Below are 19,400 nucleotides of genomic sequence, written 5' to 3'. Positions count from 1 at the left end.
CCAGCTTGGCAGTGCGAAAAACAGCAAAAGTCACAAATCCAAAACACAGCCCCATACTAGCCACCATGAAGAAAATTCACCCTACCTCAGCCAAAACCAGCACAATGGCTTAATTGTCCTGTGAATTCTTACAGATTCCTGCTGATATAGGCAAGTTTGGCAAATGGACTTTTAAGATTCCCCAAGAAAAGAAGTGGTTTTCCAATATCTTTATACCCAAAACTGCACATTTAATAAACAAGGTCAAGTGCTCTTGCAGCTTTAGTTTTGCTTATGAGTAACCTAATATAATAATGATTTGATGAAAGAGTATTTTTTTCTTATTCCAGGTTGCTAGTATTGGAATCTATGGCTCCTTTGGGAGATACATCCCGGCCACACCACATTGCATCAGTTGTTCCAAACCGGTATCCCCGCTGGTTCACCCTAAGTCACATCGAATCCCAGCAGTGTGAGCTGGCATCTACCATGTTGACAGCAGCCAAAGGTACATTGCTGTCAATTACATACTCAACTAAGTGTATGCTTTTAATATTTCATTAAATAAACAGATTATAAAACTTGTATTTAGGAATTCAAATCGCAGCTTGACAGGAGCTTGAAATGGGAAAAACAAACTGAACTGACTTAAACCTGTCACTTAATTTTCTAGAAAAGTGGTTAAACTAGCTAGAAAGTAGCCAGATGGGCTTGATTTGAGGCTGATGAGACAGCTTTTTGTTCTTCTGACACAATATAGACTGTGAAACCCAGAAGTAGACAAATCACTTTTAAAATTCACAAATTGAGATGACTTTTGGCCATGTACTACACTAACGCCATCAGGCACAAGAGGAATTTGTGGTCTTGTATCTTCTGTTCATGTAATTTCATTATGGAAGGCTTATAAAATTAAAATGTGCATAACTTGAACATTGTACTATTTCATTGCAAAGGCAAGCTCAATTATAATGCATTTCTGTGTGTTTTGGAAGCTTATTCTGTTTTGGTGATTCTGTTTGCACCTTGCAGGTAATGTTCAGAGGCTGGAAACAGTGTTAGAATCCATTCAGAAAAATGTCCACTCCTCATCACACATCTTCAAACTTGCCCAGGATGCATTTAAAATAGCAACACTCATGGACAGCTTGCCAGATATCACTCTCCTGAATGTTTCTCTGGAGTTGGGCCTTCAGGTATTTCCTTCATTCATTATTACTACAGTAGAAGACAAATTTGACCCTGTGTTGGTTGGTAAAGCTCTTTAAGTCACTGAGGAGCCTCTCAAAGACCCTCTTTGGGCTTTGTCTGGAATTTTTTCATTCATTTTTCTGATGTAAAGCACAGTTAACTGGTAAATATAGAGCAAGGATCTGTGCAGTCCCTTTGTGCAATTAGAGTGGAAGAGAGAGCTGGGAGCAGCTGGCTGAAAAGCATTCCTCTGTTCAGGGGTAAGAAAGGACCAGTGCAATGGGTTTGGGAGTATATGTAGGGATGGCTAGAGAACAAAATTATTCTTCTTGCCAGAAATAATAGTATCATTGAATAGTTTGGGTTGCAAGGGACCTTTAAAGGTCATCTAGTCCAACCCCCTTGCAATGAGTAGGAACATCTTCAACTATATCAGGTTGCTCAGAGCCCTGTACAACCTTAGCTTGAATGTTTCTAGGGATGGGGCATCCACCACCTCTCTGGGCAAGCTATGCCAGTGTTTTACCACCTTCATTCTAAAAAACTACTTCCTTGTATCTAGTCTGAATCTACTCACTTTCAGGTTAAAACCATCAGCCCTTGTCCTATTGTTACAGGCCCTATTAAAAAGTCTGTCTCCATCCTTCTTATAGGCCCACTTCAAGTACTGAAAGGCAGCAATGAGGTCTCCCCAGAGCCTTCTCTTCTCCAGGCTCAATAGCACCAACTCTCTCAGCATTTCCTGATAGGAGAGGTGTTTCATCCCTCTAATCATCTATATGGCCCTCCTCTGGACATGCTTTTGCAGATCTTTTCCATGGTCTTGAGAGGTTTCTTGTCATTCCTCCCATTTTCCCTTCCTTTACCTCAAATGACATTTGGTAGGTGCTTGATGAATTACTAGAGGAAGCCAAGGTCAATCATAATGACCTCTTTCAAGGCAGACTATCTCTCACTTCTTTCATCAAATCCTGCACTCCACAAGCTGTGGGATGGTTATCTGTACCAGTCTCAGCTTGATGTGTGCAAGAACCTCAGATCAGTTTTTAGGCTCTTAAGAGAGACTTCACAGGTTGAAACGAGACAGATGAGTTTTTAGGTATCTGGAGTAATATTGCCTTATACTCATGAATCTTGGGGTTTGCACAGTTCATTTCAACAAAAATAAATCACTTCATCTTTCTTCAGGGAGTTCTTAAAAACAAGAAAAAACAAAAACTCAAAAAACTCAAAGATCAGAAAACCATTTATTACTCTGCTTCAGTAAACAAAGATAAGACTTCTGGGGAAAGGATATTATCCTGGTTGCTTCTCATGCCAAAGAAAGCTACTATTTGACTATTCTAGATTTTCAGAAACTAAGGTCAGAAAGCTGAAATTGTGTGCTTTGTTAGCCCTTCCTATTCTGAAGATTGCTGTAGAAATCTGCTCTCTTTTTTTCCTTCACATGACATTTCTGGCTTAAATGTTTGTTTACTTGAGAAAGATTCTTATGATTGACTTGAATGTCACCTCAAGCATTTACCAAGTATAATTCAATGGTAGCAGCACAGTTTGGATATCACTGTATTCATGGATACCCCTGTGTGGATGATGGTGTCATCAGAATGTCTTCAGTAAGATCTAGTGAAAGAAATATCATGAACCTGTACTTTCTCATAAATCCAGTGTCTGGAATAAACTGGTGTAGAACATGTCCACTGCCAACCCCAAGCTTACTAAGGTGGTTTAAAAACCTTAAAGGTAGTTTGCTTTCCAGAAGGAAGATGCATATCAGTTTCCTGGTAGTAACTCACAGCTATATAGATTTCTGCAGTAACATTTTTCCTGTAGAAGTCTTACAGTATCAGCAATGTCTTCAGTGGCCTACAGATGTTTTCCTCTCTCCTGCCTCCCAACCTAATGGCAATTAACATGTCTATGTTTGCTATCTAGTAACTGACTGCTTATGGCATCTGCCCTATAAAACTCTATTTCTCCCCTCACATGACAAACTGAACATCAGTGTCCTCACCAGCCCAACTTGTCATTGTTGGGCTGAGGAAGTGATAACAACAATTTCACAACTCTGTCACTGAGATTTCCATGACAGAAAAGCCTCTTATATTGGTCTAGATTTGGGAGTAATATTTGGACTCCTGGGTTCTTTCTCCCTATTTCCAATGGCAGCATGTGTTATGTGACTCAGCAGAGGGAAGGCATTTAAACTAGTTGTTGTAAATGTGGCCAAATGGAGATGGAACATATCAGGTGTATTCTGTCCTTCAGAACCTTACTGGCACAGACACTCTGAGAGCTGCAGGTACAGGAGGGGCTTCTATTTCTCCATTTTCCTGCTGCATGCTACATCAATGTCAGTAAGTGTTACCATACACACACTGACAGGTACTTCTGGCAGAACTGCTGAGCAAGTTAGTGCAGGTGATCGCTTGATATATATTTGGCGAGTGTGCTGGTTTTAACACCAGCCAGAAGTTAAACTCCAAATTAACAATTTACTGAAAGCACAACACAATGGAATAAGACACACACAATAGCAACAGCAATATTGATAGCAAAAATATACAAAAAGAGAAGGTGATTTACCTACAAAAAGGTGTTCATTGCCATGGTGGGCGGTTACAGGCTCCTAAGGAAGGATGGGCAGGGCAGGTAAGTTGGGAAGTGGCTGACTGTGTAATGAAGGGGATGGAGTGTACAGAGCTGTTGTGAACAAGTGTTTTAAGGTCACTTGAAGAATAACTGGCAAAGGTATCAACAAAACCAGGTTTCATATAAAAACAACAGCATGAAAACGTTTGTGACAAGGTTTACTCTACTACTTATTTGTGGGAACTCAAAATGTCTCTCAGACATTTTTAGAAGTTCCAGACCTTAGTCAGAAGCATTTTGGACCCTGGCAGGCAGCTGGAAACAGCTGTGATTTTGAGTTTGAGCCACAGAATGAATTGCCAACTTTGGAGGTGGAACAAGCAGTCACAAAAGGTTAGATAGTATAGTAAAAGTAATTACAAAGTAGAGGAGAAATTTTTTTAGCATTGCACAGGGGGGTTTTAACACTTGTACAGGGGCGTTTTTACTTTATACATGGGGGTCAGAATTTCTAAAATGGAGGAAAGTGGGCTGATCCTGTTCTTCCTCCTTCTTTTTCCTTACCTCCATGTTCTTAGTGATGTTAGCACTCACAGATTGGTTTAGAGTAGAAAAGCACTTTGTAATATAGGTAGTAAGTATTGGGGGAAAACTATAAACATATAATACGTAATATATCATATAAAAATAGCAGCAGCCCTGGGCGGGGGAAGAGACGAAGAAGACAGCAGAGAGGATGTCAGGGCGTGTGTGTGCCTCTACCCAGGCCGCTGACCAAACAGCCGCAGCCCGAAAAGACAATCTTTTAGATAACTAACAATAAACTCCCTTGAGACCGAACAGCTAAAACCTGTGGAGTTTTTCTATAGAAGCACGGGTTGGAGGTGTTGACTTCATGGGAGACAACGGCGACCTGGTTGCAAGGAACAGCACGGCAGCCCAGTCTCCCCTGGGCCACTCGGGCTAATGACATACGCAGGACACCAATGTGGTGGACGGTCGAAAAGCCTTTATTATCTTATCTCATGGGTTTAAATAGTCTTGGGGGACTATGCTACGTCAGGGGGGCTTGGCAGGGTCTCTAGGGTTAGTCAGGAGTGGAAAACTACTGGGTTAGGTGTGGTTACATTCTTTGGGGTAATGGATAACATGTTGCAGGGTGAGAGGGGGATGGGGTTCTTTCTTTCCGTCACATCCCAAAATCTTCCATTCGCCTGTCCCTACCTACTACATCTCCCCCCTCCTTTTCATAAATAAAATGAGGTAGTCGTAGATATAGGCACTGGAGTGAGGTACAAACTTGTAACTTGGTAAGGAAAAAAGGGGTTTGGTAAACCTGAGTAATTCTCGCAAGGTGAGTTTCGAAGGCTTTTGCAACTGACTGTGTTCGCAGTTTTTGGTTTACAGCATTTGTTGCTGGCCCACGAACAGAATGTTTGCCTGTTCTAGACGGGCCTGAACAAACGAGACTAGCTTGTTCAGCAGGCATGGTCCTATGGTAACAGCTAAAGGCAGTATTGCCAGTGGACCTACCAGGGCGGAAATTAAAGTGGTGAGCCAAGGTGATTGATTGAACCAGGATTCGAACCAGCTCTGCTGGGTTTCCCTGTCTCTCTTTCTCTGAGCCAGTCTATCTCAGAATTCTGCCATGGAGTCTTTAACGACTCCCGTATGATCTGCATAAAAGCAGCATTCCACTTTCAAAGCTGTACACAGTCCTCCTTGTTGCATGAACAAGAGGTCCAGTCCTCGCCTATTCTGTAAAACTACTTCTGAAAGTGAAGAGACTGATTTCTCTAGATAGGAGATGGATTTCTCGATCCTCTGCAGGTCTTCATCGATGGTCATTTGCAGCTGAGAGAGTCCATGCTGTTGGGTTGTGATGGCTGAGACACCCGTGGCTGTGCCAGCTGCTCCCAGGCCGAGCAGCATTGCGATAGTTATACCTGTGATTATTTCTCTTTTGTGGAGTCTGTCAGGTTCTTCGAAAAGGTGGTACACTTCTTCATCTGAGTTGTACAGGACCCTAGGAACAATCAGAACTTGGACACAGAAGTCGATAGAGTCATTAAATTTGGCAAGGAACACACAAGGACCCACTCCAGATTGCTGGCAAACCCACATCCCAGATGCGGATGGGACCACCCACTTATTGGTCTTTCTGTTGGGCTTGACAACTTTAGTGCAGAAGTTGCCTTTCTGCTTTGCTAAAGTTGCATTGCCAAAACATTTGCCCTGTCCTGTGATTTGACTCAGGGTGATTCCTCTGCGGGGAGTGTCCCATCTGTACTGGTGGGGGGCACTGGCTGTGGAGTAACTGAAGGGGGTGTCTAAAGCAATGCCTTCGTAGAAAGGGGGTTTAACATCATAACAAAGCCAACAGGAGTTAGTCAGGTTCGATTTGGTTTCGTTTAGGGTTAGAAAGGTAGCTTCTAGCATATGAAAGATTGGGTTTGGATCGGACTCGGCTGTGCGGCTTATCTGGAAGGCATCTGCATGGCCAGCCGGGGTGTCGGTGACTTTTGGGGGAAAGGTTTTGGGGTGGGTTGTGTTTTTCCCTTTTTTGTATGAAGCGTTATAGCTACTAATTGGGTGCTTTTCCAAGCTCGGGACGGCCCTCCCACTCCGTTCACTGGGGGGACTTCTTTGCATTGCCAGTGTCAGGGCCACAGTGCTTGGGGAAAAATCGAGCAGTCTGCTCCTGTATCTGCCCAAAACTGAAGCCCTATGACATGGGGGTCCTGACTGCCGTAAAGGCGGCACGTCCCCCACACCTTCGGGGGCTCCTTCCCTATTTTCATGGCCAGGGCCACTCAGGGGTCCCGTTCTGGGGCGTCCCCTGCTGACCCTGCGGCACGGGCGCTGCTTGCGGTGGTAATGGGTACGAAGGTACCGCAGGCTGTGTTGCGAAATTCGCTGGCGAGGGTACGAAGCTGGCTGCTTCCTGTGGGGGTGTGGGGTATAAGGGCACCCCATCCCACTGGGGGTTGGCATAGATGGGCCGCCTTGCATTCGCGGCGGGAGGAGGCTGAGTGCGGCCTGCGCGCCCCCTCCCGCTCCTGTTTCCCTGGGGCTGGGACCTGCAGTCCCTGGCAGGATGCCCCTTCCTCCCGCAGCCCAAACAGGCTCCTCTCGGGCGTGTATGGGGTGGAGGCGCCGCGGCGGGCTGCCATGCCGGCTGGGGACCATTCAGCACAGGCTATTTTTATTTCTCCCCAGTCGGTAAACTGGGCTGGTTCGTATTGTGGCTGCTTTTCGGTGCGGCTTAAAGCTTTACTCAGTTTTGTTTTAAATTGTGTTGGCTCTGTTCCCGCCATTTCAGAGTCCCAGCTGGCTTTCGTCAGCTCTTCCGAGCTGCCGGAGCTGCTGTTGGACTCCGAGTCGGAAGTCGAATGCCAGTGCATTTACGGGGTTCGGTGCCTTTTTGTGTGGCTCCGACCTCGCCCCTCCGCCTGGGGGTGGCACCGCTCCCGCCCCCCGGGCTCGCCCTGCCTCCTGCAGGGGGGGGTTTCTCCCTTACATGGTAGCGGCGTCAGGCGCGGCTGCCGATTGCCTCCGAGCCCTCTGCTGCTCTCCTCCTCTTTCTCCCGCTCACGCGCATTAGCAAAACTCCGCGCCTCTGGGCTCTTCGTGCCGAGACTGCCCACGCCCCGCCTCTCCCCTTGGCTGCCGGCGCCATTTTCAAGGGGGTACGGGGGCGGCGTGGGCAGGATCCCCTCCCGAGCCACGGCCTCCGCGCCTCTGGCTTCCCCCGCCAGCCTCCGCCAACAGAACCCCACGCGCCGCTGCACCTCCGGCAGCGGGCCACCAACCAGCGGTGGCGGGGCGGATGGGGAAGCCGCGGATTTTTGGGAAGGTTCCGTGGGGGGATTTGGGCTCTGGCCCGGGGAGGGGGGTGACGCGCCGGGCCCCCCCGGATCCTCGCTCCCGGGCGGATCACCGTCAGGGGCGGTTTGCTTTGCCGCTCCTATGCCTAGCTTGGGTGTAACCAATAAACACGTACGTGCTGCACTCCATGTCTCCTGCTCTTCTATTGCTTTGCGTAGGGCTTTCTCTACTTTGCCCCACGCCTTAAGGCATTTGCCGCTGCCTGAGGATTTTGTGTCCTCGGCCAGCATGGCTGTGCATTTTTCCCATATCTCTGGATGCAAAACATCCACAGGGCGTTCAATTGCCCCAAGCTCAAGCAGCCTTGCTATAGCAAGATAAAAGTCTTTGAGCTTACACTCAATTCCCCATTGCTTATGAACCTCACTTACGACCCTGGCGATGGCGTCCATGACGATCGCGGGTCTGGGGACGTCTCCCCCGCCGAGAACACGGTTTCACCGGTCTGGCCGCTGCTCTTGTCCAGGCGACACCCGCTACCCGAGCGAATTATTCCCGGGCTTCGGCACCAGATATGTTGCCTTCATGGGAGACAACGGCGACCTGGTTGCAAGGAACAGCATGGCAGCCCAGTCTCCCCTGGGCCACTCGGGCTAACGACATACGCAGGACACCAATGTGGTGGACGGTCGAAAAGCCTTTATTATCTTATCTCATGGGTTTAAATAGTCTTGGGGGACTATGCTACGTCAGGGGGGGTTGGCAGGGTCTCTAGGGTTAGTTAGGAGTGGAAAACTACTGGGTTAGGTGTGGTTACATTCTTTGGGGTAATGGATAACATGTTGCAGGGTGAGAGGGGGATGGGGGTCTTTCTTTCCGTCACATCCCGAAATCTTCCATTCGCCTGTCCCTATCTACTACAGGAGGAAGAATTTCACCACCATATGAGACCCCAGAGCAAGGCTGGGGTTCTCACACTTACTAGATGGATAAAACACACAGAGAAAAAAGCAAACAAAAATCCAAAATCAATTAATCAAAATCAAAATAAACCCAAAATTATCTAAGTGGAGGCTGGGGGGGCAGACAAAAGGATAGTTAAGGGTAAAGATGAAAAGGAATATGCTCTAAAGGCCCAACAGCACTTAATTTAACTTAAACTTAGCAGCACTTAACATCATTTAACTTAAACAATTACTTAAGTAAAAGAATTTAGCAAAGGATTAATATAGAATTCACTATACCACAACAGTAACTCACAGGCCTAACATACTTCCCAATCTAATGAACTTGAGAATCTAGGAGAGAAGTATTCCTGGTACATTTGCTATAGCATATTCACACTCTCATGCACACAGACATAAAGAGTCTGTACAAGATACCTGTGAAAAATTCCCATCTAATTCAGTGAAATACTCACTTGCCTTTGAATTTTCCTTTGCATCTTCTCAGTGGGCAAAGGGTTGAGCCTTGAGGAGTGGGAGTACCAGCCAAGGATCCATTGTCATCATTTGACAATCCTCCGAGTATAACAAATTCGAGTGAGTTTTCTGACTCTAAAAGACTCCATTCAGTGGGTGGTTGCTGGTTGCAGCCCACTGCAGTCTGGGAAAACACAAATGCTCTGTCTTGGTTTGAAAAGACAGGTGTTGTTGCCTTCAGGGGAAGGCAAGGCGACCTGGTTTCAAGGAACAGCACGGCAGCCTGGCCTCACCCAGGCCACTCGGGCCACAGACATGCATAGACACCAACGTGGTGGATGGCCAAATGGCGTTTATTATCTTATCTCATGAGGTTAAATAGTCAAGGGGGACTTTGCTACATCAAAGGAAGGAGGTATGGTCTTCTAGGGTTAGTAAGGAGTGGAAAATTAATGAGTTAGGTGGGGTTATATGTCTTGGGGGTAATAGATCACGTATTACAGGATGAGGGGGAAGGGTCTTACTTTCCGTCACATCCCGAAATCTTCCATTCGCCTGTCCCTATCTACTACATCTCCCCCCCCCCCCCCCCCTTTTCATAAATAAAATGAGGTAGTGTCTTGGTTAGACAAGACAGGAGTCTGTGAAAGAGGGCAAAGCCTCCTGTGCAATGGAGAACGGCAAACCCCCCTCCCTCTGAATTACGAGGATCTTTAAATTAAAAGGCTCTCAGGCAAAGATATGGGAGTGGGAGTAACAATTCTTTACTAGGAGAAAACTAGACAACAATTTAAAAAGGAAAATGCAATCGGTACAAACAAAACTAGTGAAAGAAAAAGTCTAGAACCTGAGGAATGCCAGTATCAGGTTTTGCTGGGACAATTGCTTTCCCTTGCAATAGTTGATGAGTTGCAGCTGAAGTGGTGATCTTTAGAAGGGTATAATTTTCCTCTGAAGATCTGGTGGCAGTGGGGGCCGGTCTTCCTCTGCGCCGGGGTTGCCTCTGAGCTCCGCTGCCGTCGCCTCTGCGCGCCGGCTGCTTCGCTGCGAGTGCCGCCGAAGAGAGAGAGAGCGAGAGCTGCTTTTCTGGGAATCCCGCGAAGAGAGAGAGAGCTGCTTCTCTCGGAGTCCCGCAAAGAAGAGGGAGAGCTGCTTCTCTCGGAATCCCGCGAAGAGAGAGTGAGAGAGCTGCTTCTCTCGGAGTCCCGCGAAGAAGAGCGAGAGCTGCTTCCCCCCTCTGGGTGGGACCCCTCACGGCGTTACATTTTTTCAGCCTTTCATTGAATCAGTCAAAGGTGTATACACAAACCATTGTCTCTGAGAGAGATAACAAAAAAACCTGTCCAACCGGTTCGCCTTCGACAGATGGCAAATGGAATACAAGCTTATCTTACAACCCAGGACATTATCCACCCCTTATTCTATTTCCATCTGCACACCATGAAATCTTACACCCAGTTCTCTCTTAAGACTAAGTTTCCCTGTGGTACACAGCGGGTCTCCCCATCTTCCTGCATTACCCACCAAGTGTAACCAGGTCCTTGAGCAAAGACAATCCCACGAATGGGTTGGTCTTTGCCTGAGGTGGGATTAATCCAAACAGTTTTCCCTAAAATACCTTTCATATGTACTACAGGGACCTTATCTCCATCTACTGCGTGTAAGGGTTCTGACTGAGCAGGGCCAGCTCGATTGACAGACCCCCGGGTGTTGACCATCCAGGTTGCTTTTGCCAGGTTAATTTCCCAGTTTCTAAATGTTCCCCCACCGAGTGCCTTCAGGGTAGTCTTAAGGAGTCCGTTGCACCGTTCAACTTTGCCGGCAGCTGGAGCATGATAGGGAATATGATATATCCATTCGATACCATGTTCTCTGGCCCAGGTGTTGATAAGGCTGTTCTTGAAATGGGTGCCGTTGTCAGACTCAATTCTCTCAGGGGTGCCGTGTCTCCACAGGACTTGTTTTTCCAAGCCTAAGATGGTGTTTCGGGCAGTGGCATGAGGTACAGGGAAAGTCTCCAGCCATCCAGTGGTGGCTTCTACCATGGTCAGCACGTAGCGCTTGCCTTGGCGTGTCTGGGGCAGTGTGATGTAGTCAATCTGCCAGGCCTCCCCATACTTGTACTTGGACCACCGCCCACCATACCATAGGGGCTTCACCCTCTTGGCCTGTTTGATGGCAGCACACGTCTCACAGTCATGGATAACCTGGGAAACACTGTCCATGGTTAGATCCACCCCTCGGTCTCGTGCCCACTTGTAGGTGGCATCTCTGCCCTGATGACCTGAGGCATCATGAGCCCATCGAGCCAGGAACAACTCCCCCTTATGGTGCCAATCTAAGTCTATCTTTGACACCTCTATTTTTGCTGCCTGATCTACCTGCTCGTTGTTCCGGTGCTCCTCATTAGCCCGACTTTTGGGGACATGGGCATCTACATGACGGACTTTCACCGTCAGCTTTTCCACCCGAGAGGCAATGTCTTTCCATATATCAGCAGCCCAGATTGGCTTTCCTCTACGTTGCCAGTTGGCCTTTCTCCACCTTCCCAGCCAGCCCCACAGAGCATTGGCTACCATCCACGAATCAGTATAAAGGTAGAGCTTTGGCCACTTTTCCCTTTCAGCAATGTCCAGAGCCAGCTGAACGGCCTTGAGTTCAGCGAGTTGGCTCGATCCACCTTCTCCTTCGGTAGCTTGTGCAACTTGGCGTGTGGGGCTCCATACGGCTGCTTTCCACTTCCGGTTCATCCCTACAATGCGACAGGAACCGTCAGTGAAAAGAGCGTAGCAGGTCTCCTCTGCTGGTAGTTGGTTGTATGGTGGAGCTTCTTCAGCCCTTGCCACTTGTACCTGCTCCTCATCATCAGTGAGACCAAAGTTTTCACCTTCTGGCCAGTTCGTAATTATCTCCAAAATCCCAGGGCGATTCAGGTTTCCAATACGGGCGCGTTGAGTGATGAGGGCAATCCATTTGCTCCATGTGGCGTCAGTGGCATGGTGGGTAGTAGGAACCTTTCCTTTAAACATCCACCCCAGCACCGGTAGTCGGGGTGCCAGGAGGAGTTGTGTTTCTGTGCCAATTACTTCCGAGGCTGCTTGAACTCCTTCAAAGGCAGCCAAGATTTCCTTCTCTGTGGGAGTGTAGTTGGCTTCAGACCCTCTGTAACTTCGGCTCCAGAATCCCAGTGGTCGGCCTCGAGTCTCCCCAGGCACTTTCTGCCAAAGGCTCCAAGACAACCCATGGTTCCCGGCTGCAGAGTAGAGCACATTCTTGACCTCTGGTCCCGTTCTGACTGGGCCAAGGGCTACAGCATGAGCGATCTCCTGCTTGATCTGGGTGAAGGCTTGTTGCTGCTCAGGGCCCCAGTGGAAATCATTCTTCTTTCGGGTAACCAGATAAAGAGGGCTCACAATCTGGCTATACTCAGGAATGTGCATTCTCCAGAAACCTATGGCACCCAGGAAAGCTTGTGTTTCCTTTTTGCTGGTTGGTGGGGACATAGCTGTGATCTTGTTGATGACCTCAGTGGGAATCTGGCGCCGTCCATCTTGCCATTTCACTCCCAGGAACTGGATCTCTCGGGCAGGTCCCTTGACTTTGCTCTTCTTGACGGCAAAGCCAGCTTCTAGTAGTATCTGGATGATCCTCTCACCTTTCTCAAACACTTCTGCCGCTGTGCTCCCCCACACAATGATGTCATCAATGTATTGCAGGTGTTCTGGAGCCTCACCCTTTTCTAGTGCAGCCTGGATCAGTCCATGGCAGATGGTGGGGCTGTGTTTCCACCCCTGGGGCAGTCGGTTCCAGGTGTACTGCACGCCCCTCCAGGTGAAAGCAAACTGAGGCCTGCATTCTGCTGCCAGAGGAATGGAGAAAAACGCATTAGCAATATCAATGGTGGCATACCACTTTGCTGCCTTGGACTCCAGCTCGTACTGGAGTTCCAGCATGTCCGGCACAGCAGCGCTCAGCGGTGGAGTCACTTCATTTAAGCCACGATAGTCCACAGTCAATCTCCATTCTTTGTCAGATTTGCGCACAGGCCAGATGGGGCTGTTGAAGGGTGAGTGGGTTTTGCTGACCACCCCTTGGCTCTCCAGCTCCCGAATCATTTTGTGGATGGGGATCACGGCATCTCGATCCGTCCGATACTGCCGGCGGTGCACTGTCGAGGTCGCAATTGGCACGCGTTGTTCTTCCACCCTTAGGAGTCCTACTGCAGAGGGGTTTTCTGACAGTCCAGGCAAGGTGTTCAATTGCTTAATGTCTTCTGCCTCTACAGCGGCTATTCCAAAAGCCCACCTGAGTCCCTTTGGGTCTTTGTAATATCCGTTCCGGAGGAAGTCTATGCCTAGGATACACGGAGCATCTGGGCCAGTCACTATAGGGTGTTTCTTCCACTCCTTCCCAGTCAGGCTCACCTCAGCTTCTACCAGAGTCAATTGTTGTGATCCCCCTGTCACACCAGCAATGGAAACAGGCTCTGCCCCCACATGTCCCGATGGTATCAGAGTACACTGTGCACCAGTATCAACTAAAGCATCATATTTTTGTGGCTCTGATGTGCCAGGCCATCGGATCCACACTGTCCAGAAGATCCGGTTTTCCCGTGCCTCTCCCTGGCTAGAGACAGGGCCCCTCTAACACTGGTTATCATTCCTTCCCTGGGCATACATACTAGAGGTCCCTTCAAGGGGGTCTGACAGATCGTACCCACAAGCTTGGTCACGGGAGGTTGAGGCTACCTTCACTTTGGTGGAACTCCCCCGGTTAGAGTTTCCCTCCTTGAGTTGACGGACCCGTGCTGCCAGGACAGAGGTGGGTTTCCCATCCCACCTCCCCATGTCTTCCCCATGGTCACGCAGGAAGAACCACAGATTAGCCCTTGGGGTGTACCCTCTCTCTCTAGCTGGGGATTGTTGGGTGCTGATTCTGGGGCCTGTGACTCTCACGGGTGCTGTATTAACCTTCCTTATCTCCTCCCTCATCTCCTCTTTAAACTCCTTAATCACAGCTGAGATATGAGCCTGCATTGGGCCATTAATCATACTCTCATAATTCCTAAGTTTGTTGGCAACAGAACCTATTGTCTCCCGGTGGGTGTCAGCATTGATCGTTGCAATGAAGGTGGCGTATTGAGATGGCCCAAGATTTGCCAGACTCCACAGCATTTGTCCCGTACACCTGACCTTGTCAGGGTCATTATTGTGTCGTCCATCCCTCCCAAAGAGTACCTCCAATACTGCCACTTCCCTCAGCTGTTGGATCCCTTCCTCGAGGGTCTTCCAGCGCATTCTATGATGGTGCTCTTGCATTCTCTCTCTGTGGATAAACCTCTCCCTGACACTCATTAAGAGCCGCTCCCAGAGAGAAAGGGACCCTGGTTCCCTTACAAAAACCTGATTTATACCCGAGTCCTGGGTCAAGGGTCCCAAGTTCCTTGCCTCACCACCGTCCAGCTGCACGCCTGTACCCATAAGATCCCAAACCCGGAGTAGCCAGGTAGCATAAGCCTCACGCCCTCGTCGCACAATGTCTTTATGCAGATTGCGAAGACTTTCGTACGTCAGGGACTCAGTGATGATAGCAATCTCTGGCTCCCCTGTGGGTTGTGAGGTTCCTCCATTCCTGTCCCTATCTGCAGGGTGCTCTGCTTTCACCTTAGACTTCCTTGTTTCTACCGGGGCCACTGCTGCTGACCGTGACTGCCCTTGTGGTTCAGCTGGAACCTGGACAGTTGTAACATTAGTGGGTTCCACAGCTGTACTATTAGACTGTCCCTCCTCAAGGCAAAGGGCCGGTTTCTCACCAGCTGGGGAAATGCACTCCTTCAGCATCTCTCGTATCTCCTTAACCAGAACCCTCACCCAATCTGGGCGGTTCATTTCTGAGGTGGGCTGTGGGGCAGGGTCAGGCTCTGGAGCAGCAGCATCTCGAGTATCTGGTGTAGGTGTGAGGGTAGTTATCCAGGTTAATCTTCCCTTATCTCTGAGTGCTAAATATAACAGGACTATCAGCAACACCACCCATTGTATGGTATCATTAGCACTTATAAAGGATCTTAACCCTTTGAGAACTGGTGGAACAGACCCAAAAAGATGGTTAAAAGGTTGAGAGAAAGTTTGCCCAGGTGCTATTTCCTCGCAGTAGGTACCGTTATTAAAGTAACCCCAAAAACATACAGTTAACGTGTGATAGCTATGAATCCATGTACCTGCCTTCCAGAGGAAATTAAAGATCCATGAATTCCTCACCCAATTAACCCAGAAGCCAAACTTGATAACAGACACCGTAGCCTTAGTCATAGGACCCATTTTTAGATAAGGGTCTGCAAATGGGAAAAGTATAGCTACGATCACATGCCACCCAAACCAAGGTAAACTAGACCACATGGTGATGCTGAAGATGTTTTTACACACAACAAAACCAAATTACTTAAGAACTGTTAATCCTTTTTCCCTCTCAATGCCCTCGGGCCTCACGTTGATGCGCCAAATTCTGTCTTGGTTAGACAAGACAGGAGTCTGTGAAAGAGGGCAAAGCCTCCTGTGCAATGGAGAACGGCAAACCCCCCTCCCTCTGAATTACGAGGATCTTTAAATTAAAAGGCTCTCAGGCAAAGATATGGGAGTGGGAGTAACAATTCTTTACTAGGAGAAAACTAGACAACAATTTAAAAAGGAAAATGCAATCGGTACAAACAAAACTAGTGAAAGAAAAAGTCTAGAACCTGAGGAATGCCAGTATCAGGTTTTGCTGGGACAATTGCTTTCCCTTGCAATAGTTGATGAGTTGCAGCTGAAGTGGTGATCTTTAGAAGGGTATAATTTTCCTCTGAAGATCTGGTGGCAGTGGGGGCCGGTCTTCCTCTGCGCCGGGGTTGCCTCTGAGCTCCGCTGCCGTCGCCTCTGCGCGCCGGCTGCTTCGCTGCGAGTGCCGCCGAAGAGAGAGAGAGCGAGAGCTGCTTTTCTGGGAATCCCGCGAAGAGAGAGAGAGCTGCTTCTCTCGGAGTCCCGCAAAGAAGAGGGAGAGCTGCTTCTCTCGGAATCCCGCGAAGAGAGAGTGAGAGAGCTGCTTCTCTCGGAGTCCCGCGAAGAAGAGCGAGAGCTGCTTCCCCCCTCTGGGTGGGACCCCTCACGGCGTTACATTTTTTCAGCCTTTCATTGAATCAGTCAAAGGTGTATACACAAACCATTGTCTCTGAGAGAGATAACAAAAAAACCTGTCCAACCGGTTCGCCTTCGACAGATGGCAAATGGAATACAAGCTTATCTTACAACCCAGGACAGGTAGTTGTATATATAGGCACTGAAGTGAGGTACAAACTTGATAAAGGGAAAGGGGCTTGGTAAACCTGAGTAACTCTCGCAAGGTGAGTTTAGGAAGTTTCTGCAACTGGCAGTGTTCACAGTTTTTGGTTTACAGCATTTGTTGTTGGCCTACAAACAGAATGTTCGCCCGTTCCAGATGGGCCTGAACAAACGAGACCAGCTTGTTCAGCAGGCATGGTCCTAAGGTAATAGCTAAAAGCAGTATTGCCAGTGGACCTACCAGGGCGGAAATTAAAGTGGTGAGCCAAGGCGATTGATTGAACCAGGATTCGAACCAGCTCTGTTGGGTTTCCCTGTCTTTCTTTCTCTGAGCTAGTCTATCTCGGAGTTCTGCCATGGAGTCTTTTAACGACTCCTGTGTGGTCTGCATAAAAGCAGCATTCCTCTTTCAAGGCTGCACACAATCCTCCTTGTTGCATGAACAAGAGGTCCAGTCCTCGCCTATTCTGCAAGACTACTTCCGAGAGCGAGGAGCCTGACTTCTCTAGATAGGAGATGGATTTCTCGATCCTTTGCAAGTCTTCATCAACAGTCATTTGCAGCTGAGAGAGTCCTTGTTGTTGGGTCACGATGGCTGAGACACCCGTGGCTGTGCCAGCTGCTCCTAGGCCGAGCAGCATTGCGATAGTTATACCTGTTATTATTTCTCTTTTGTGGAGCCTGCCGGGTTCCTCAAAAAGGTGGTATACCTCTTCATCTGAGTTGTACAGGACCCTAGGAACAATCAGAACTTGGACACAGAAGTCGATAGAGTCATTAAATTTGGCAAGTAACACACAAGGACTCACTCCTGATCGCTGACAAACCCACATCCCAGATGCGGATGGGACCACCCACTTATTGATCTTTCTGTTGGGCTTGACAACTTTGTGCAGAAGTTGCCTTTCTGCTTTGCTAAAGCTGCATTGCCAAAACATTTTTACTCGCCTGTGATTTGAGTCAGGGTGATTCCTCTGCGGGGAGTGTCCCATCTGCACTGGTGGGGGGCTTTGGCTGTGTAGTAACTGAAGGGGGTGTTTAAAGCAATCCCTTCATAGAAAGGGGGTTTAACATCATAGCAAAGCCAGCAGGAATCGGTTAGGTTCGGGTTGGATTCATTCAAGGATAGAAAGGTAGCTTCTAGCATGCGAAATATTGGGTTGGGGCCTGACTCAGCTACGCGGCCTATCTAGAAGGCATCTGCATGGCCGGTTGGGGTATTGATGACCTTTGAGGGCAAGGTTTTGGGGTGGGTTGTGTTTTTCCCTTTCAGCACGTCTTTAATAACTTCATTGGGTCCTACCAGTCGAGGTGCTGGTGGTTGGAGCCTGATAATTCGTACATTCACCCACCTTCTTGGCCCTTTGAGGACCACTGTCCACGTTCTGCCTGTGGCCCAACTAGGGTGATCCGGCTGTAAAACGGTCATGTTATAACTTGTGCATCCCTGGTATCTAGGCTGTGTTTGGTGGTTTCCACAGCCAGTGGGTGCCCAGGTGAACTGTAAAAATTTATCAGGCTTCTGCAATTGCCACCCATCTCCCCATGGTCTGTCATCTGTAACAATGGTTTCGCAGCACCAATATCCGCCATGTCCCCACCCCGGGTAGTTGCAGTACCTTTTCCCTGGGTTGGACACTGGGCACCAGTAAGATATGTACATGAGTATGATATGTGGGTTATTGGGCTGTAGTTTTGGTTGTCCTGGAAACAGGTCGGCTATGTGGAACACGAAGGATGGGGTGTTAGCTGTGGTGACTTCTTGGAACACCTTGTCGCTTGAAAGATGTTGCATGACCCACCTGAATGGCTCATGAGGGTAATGGCCTGGGCTGGCTCGCCCTCCGGTGACAAGCCCCAACAGCAAAATCACACAAAAACACTGTGTATGTCTGGGTCTCACTGGTGTGGGACTCTTAGGTATTGTCTGGCGGCTTGGTGGTCTGTCATTTGTCTCCGGAACAGGGGTGTACGCGTCACAAGGACGACCCACAAGCATGTCCTGCAAACAGAAACTCACAGTTTTTTATTAGTCTCATTCTGAAGGTCAGGTTTGATCGACCTGAGTGGACACCACCTGATTCTGCCCTCTTTTTTGACTGCCGCATACCCTCGTCCTGTAAGCACCAGTCTCCAGCCCCGTTCCCATTTGCCTAGCTCGTTTTTGATCATGAACTGCAGGCCCTCCTCTAGTGTTCGGGTGACCCAATGCTTTCGAACATGACTGTTTGTCTCATCTCCTCTAGGGAATTGGTTCAGTGCTAGCAACGCGGTTGCTAGCATAGGCGCTTGGTCTCCTGGGGGAATGGAATTGGCAAAGCCCTCTGCCTTTGCCAATACTTCTAACTTGGCTTTTAGGGTCTTATTTGCTCGCTCAACAATGGCCTGTCTGGTGCTGTAATATGGGATACCATGCACTAAGGTGATGCCCCATACCGAGGCGAATTCCTGCACTGATTTGGAGATGAAGTTGGAAGCGTTGTCAGTTTTAATTTGCTTGGGGATACCAAGCCATGCCATAACTGTCAGCCAGTGCTGAATTGTGGCCTTAGAGTTGGATTTGAGGTGCTGTGTTGCCACGATCACTTCGCTGTAAGTGTCCACTGTCACTGCAAGCCATGCTCGGGGCTTCAGCATTTCGCAAAAAGTGAAGTCCGACTGCCAGATTTCTGAGGCCTTGAGACTTCTCGGGTTGACCCCACCGGTCCATAGGGGTGACTTCTGGCAGTAAGGGCAAGTGGCCACTACATGTCTTGCGTCTGCTGTCGAGATCCCTCATCTTTTCACCAGTGCTTTGGCTCCAATGTGGAGTGACTCGTGCAGTTGACAAGCTTCCTGCAATGTCCACACTCCCTTCACTGTGGCATCTGCTTTGTCATTGCCGGTCTGGAAGAAACCCTTGTCTGGGTTGTGGCTGTTGACGTGAATGACAGACACGTTGCCCCGTTGCAAGGAGAGCGCCTCTTCAAGCATTGAGGCCGCTGTAGATGTTGACACACCTGGTCCCGACATGGCTAGGCAAAGCTTTGCCACGAATATAGAGTCTGTCACGATGTTGAGGTGTTCATCTTGGAAG

At 48.6% G+C, this 19,400-nt stretch overlaps 1 protein-coding gene across 2 annotated transcripts in view; it reads left to right on the top strand.

Annotated features, from left to right (window-relative positions):
• LOC146762993 (zinc finger SWIM domain-containing protein 6) overlaps positions 1 to 19,400 on the top strand; it is a 325,533-nt gene that overhangs the window by 259,840 nt on the left and 46,293 nt on the right. For both annotated transcript variants that reach the window (XM_085571233.1, XM_085571234.1), the window contains exons 11-12: positions 330 to 487; positions 1,012 to 1,175. In XM_085571233.1, coding sequence (XP_085427359.1) covers positions 330 to 487; positions 1,012 to 1,175 — 322 coding nt within the window. The remainder of the gene's footprint in view (positions 1 to 329; positions 488 to 1,011; positions 1,176 to 19,400) is intronic.

Source organism: Lonchura striata, chromosome W (genome assembly GCF_050655825.1).
Source record: "Lonchura striata isolate lonStrDom1 chromosome W, ASM5065582v1, whole genome shotgun sequence".
Classification (NCBI taxonomy): Eukaryota; Metazoa; Chordata; class Aves; order Passeriformes; family Estrildidae; genus Lonchura; species Lonchura striata.
Note: the sequence above shows the minus strand (reverse complement) of the source record. Positions and strands in the feature narration are given on the sequence as shown.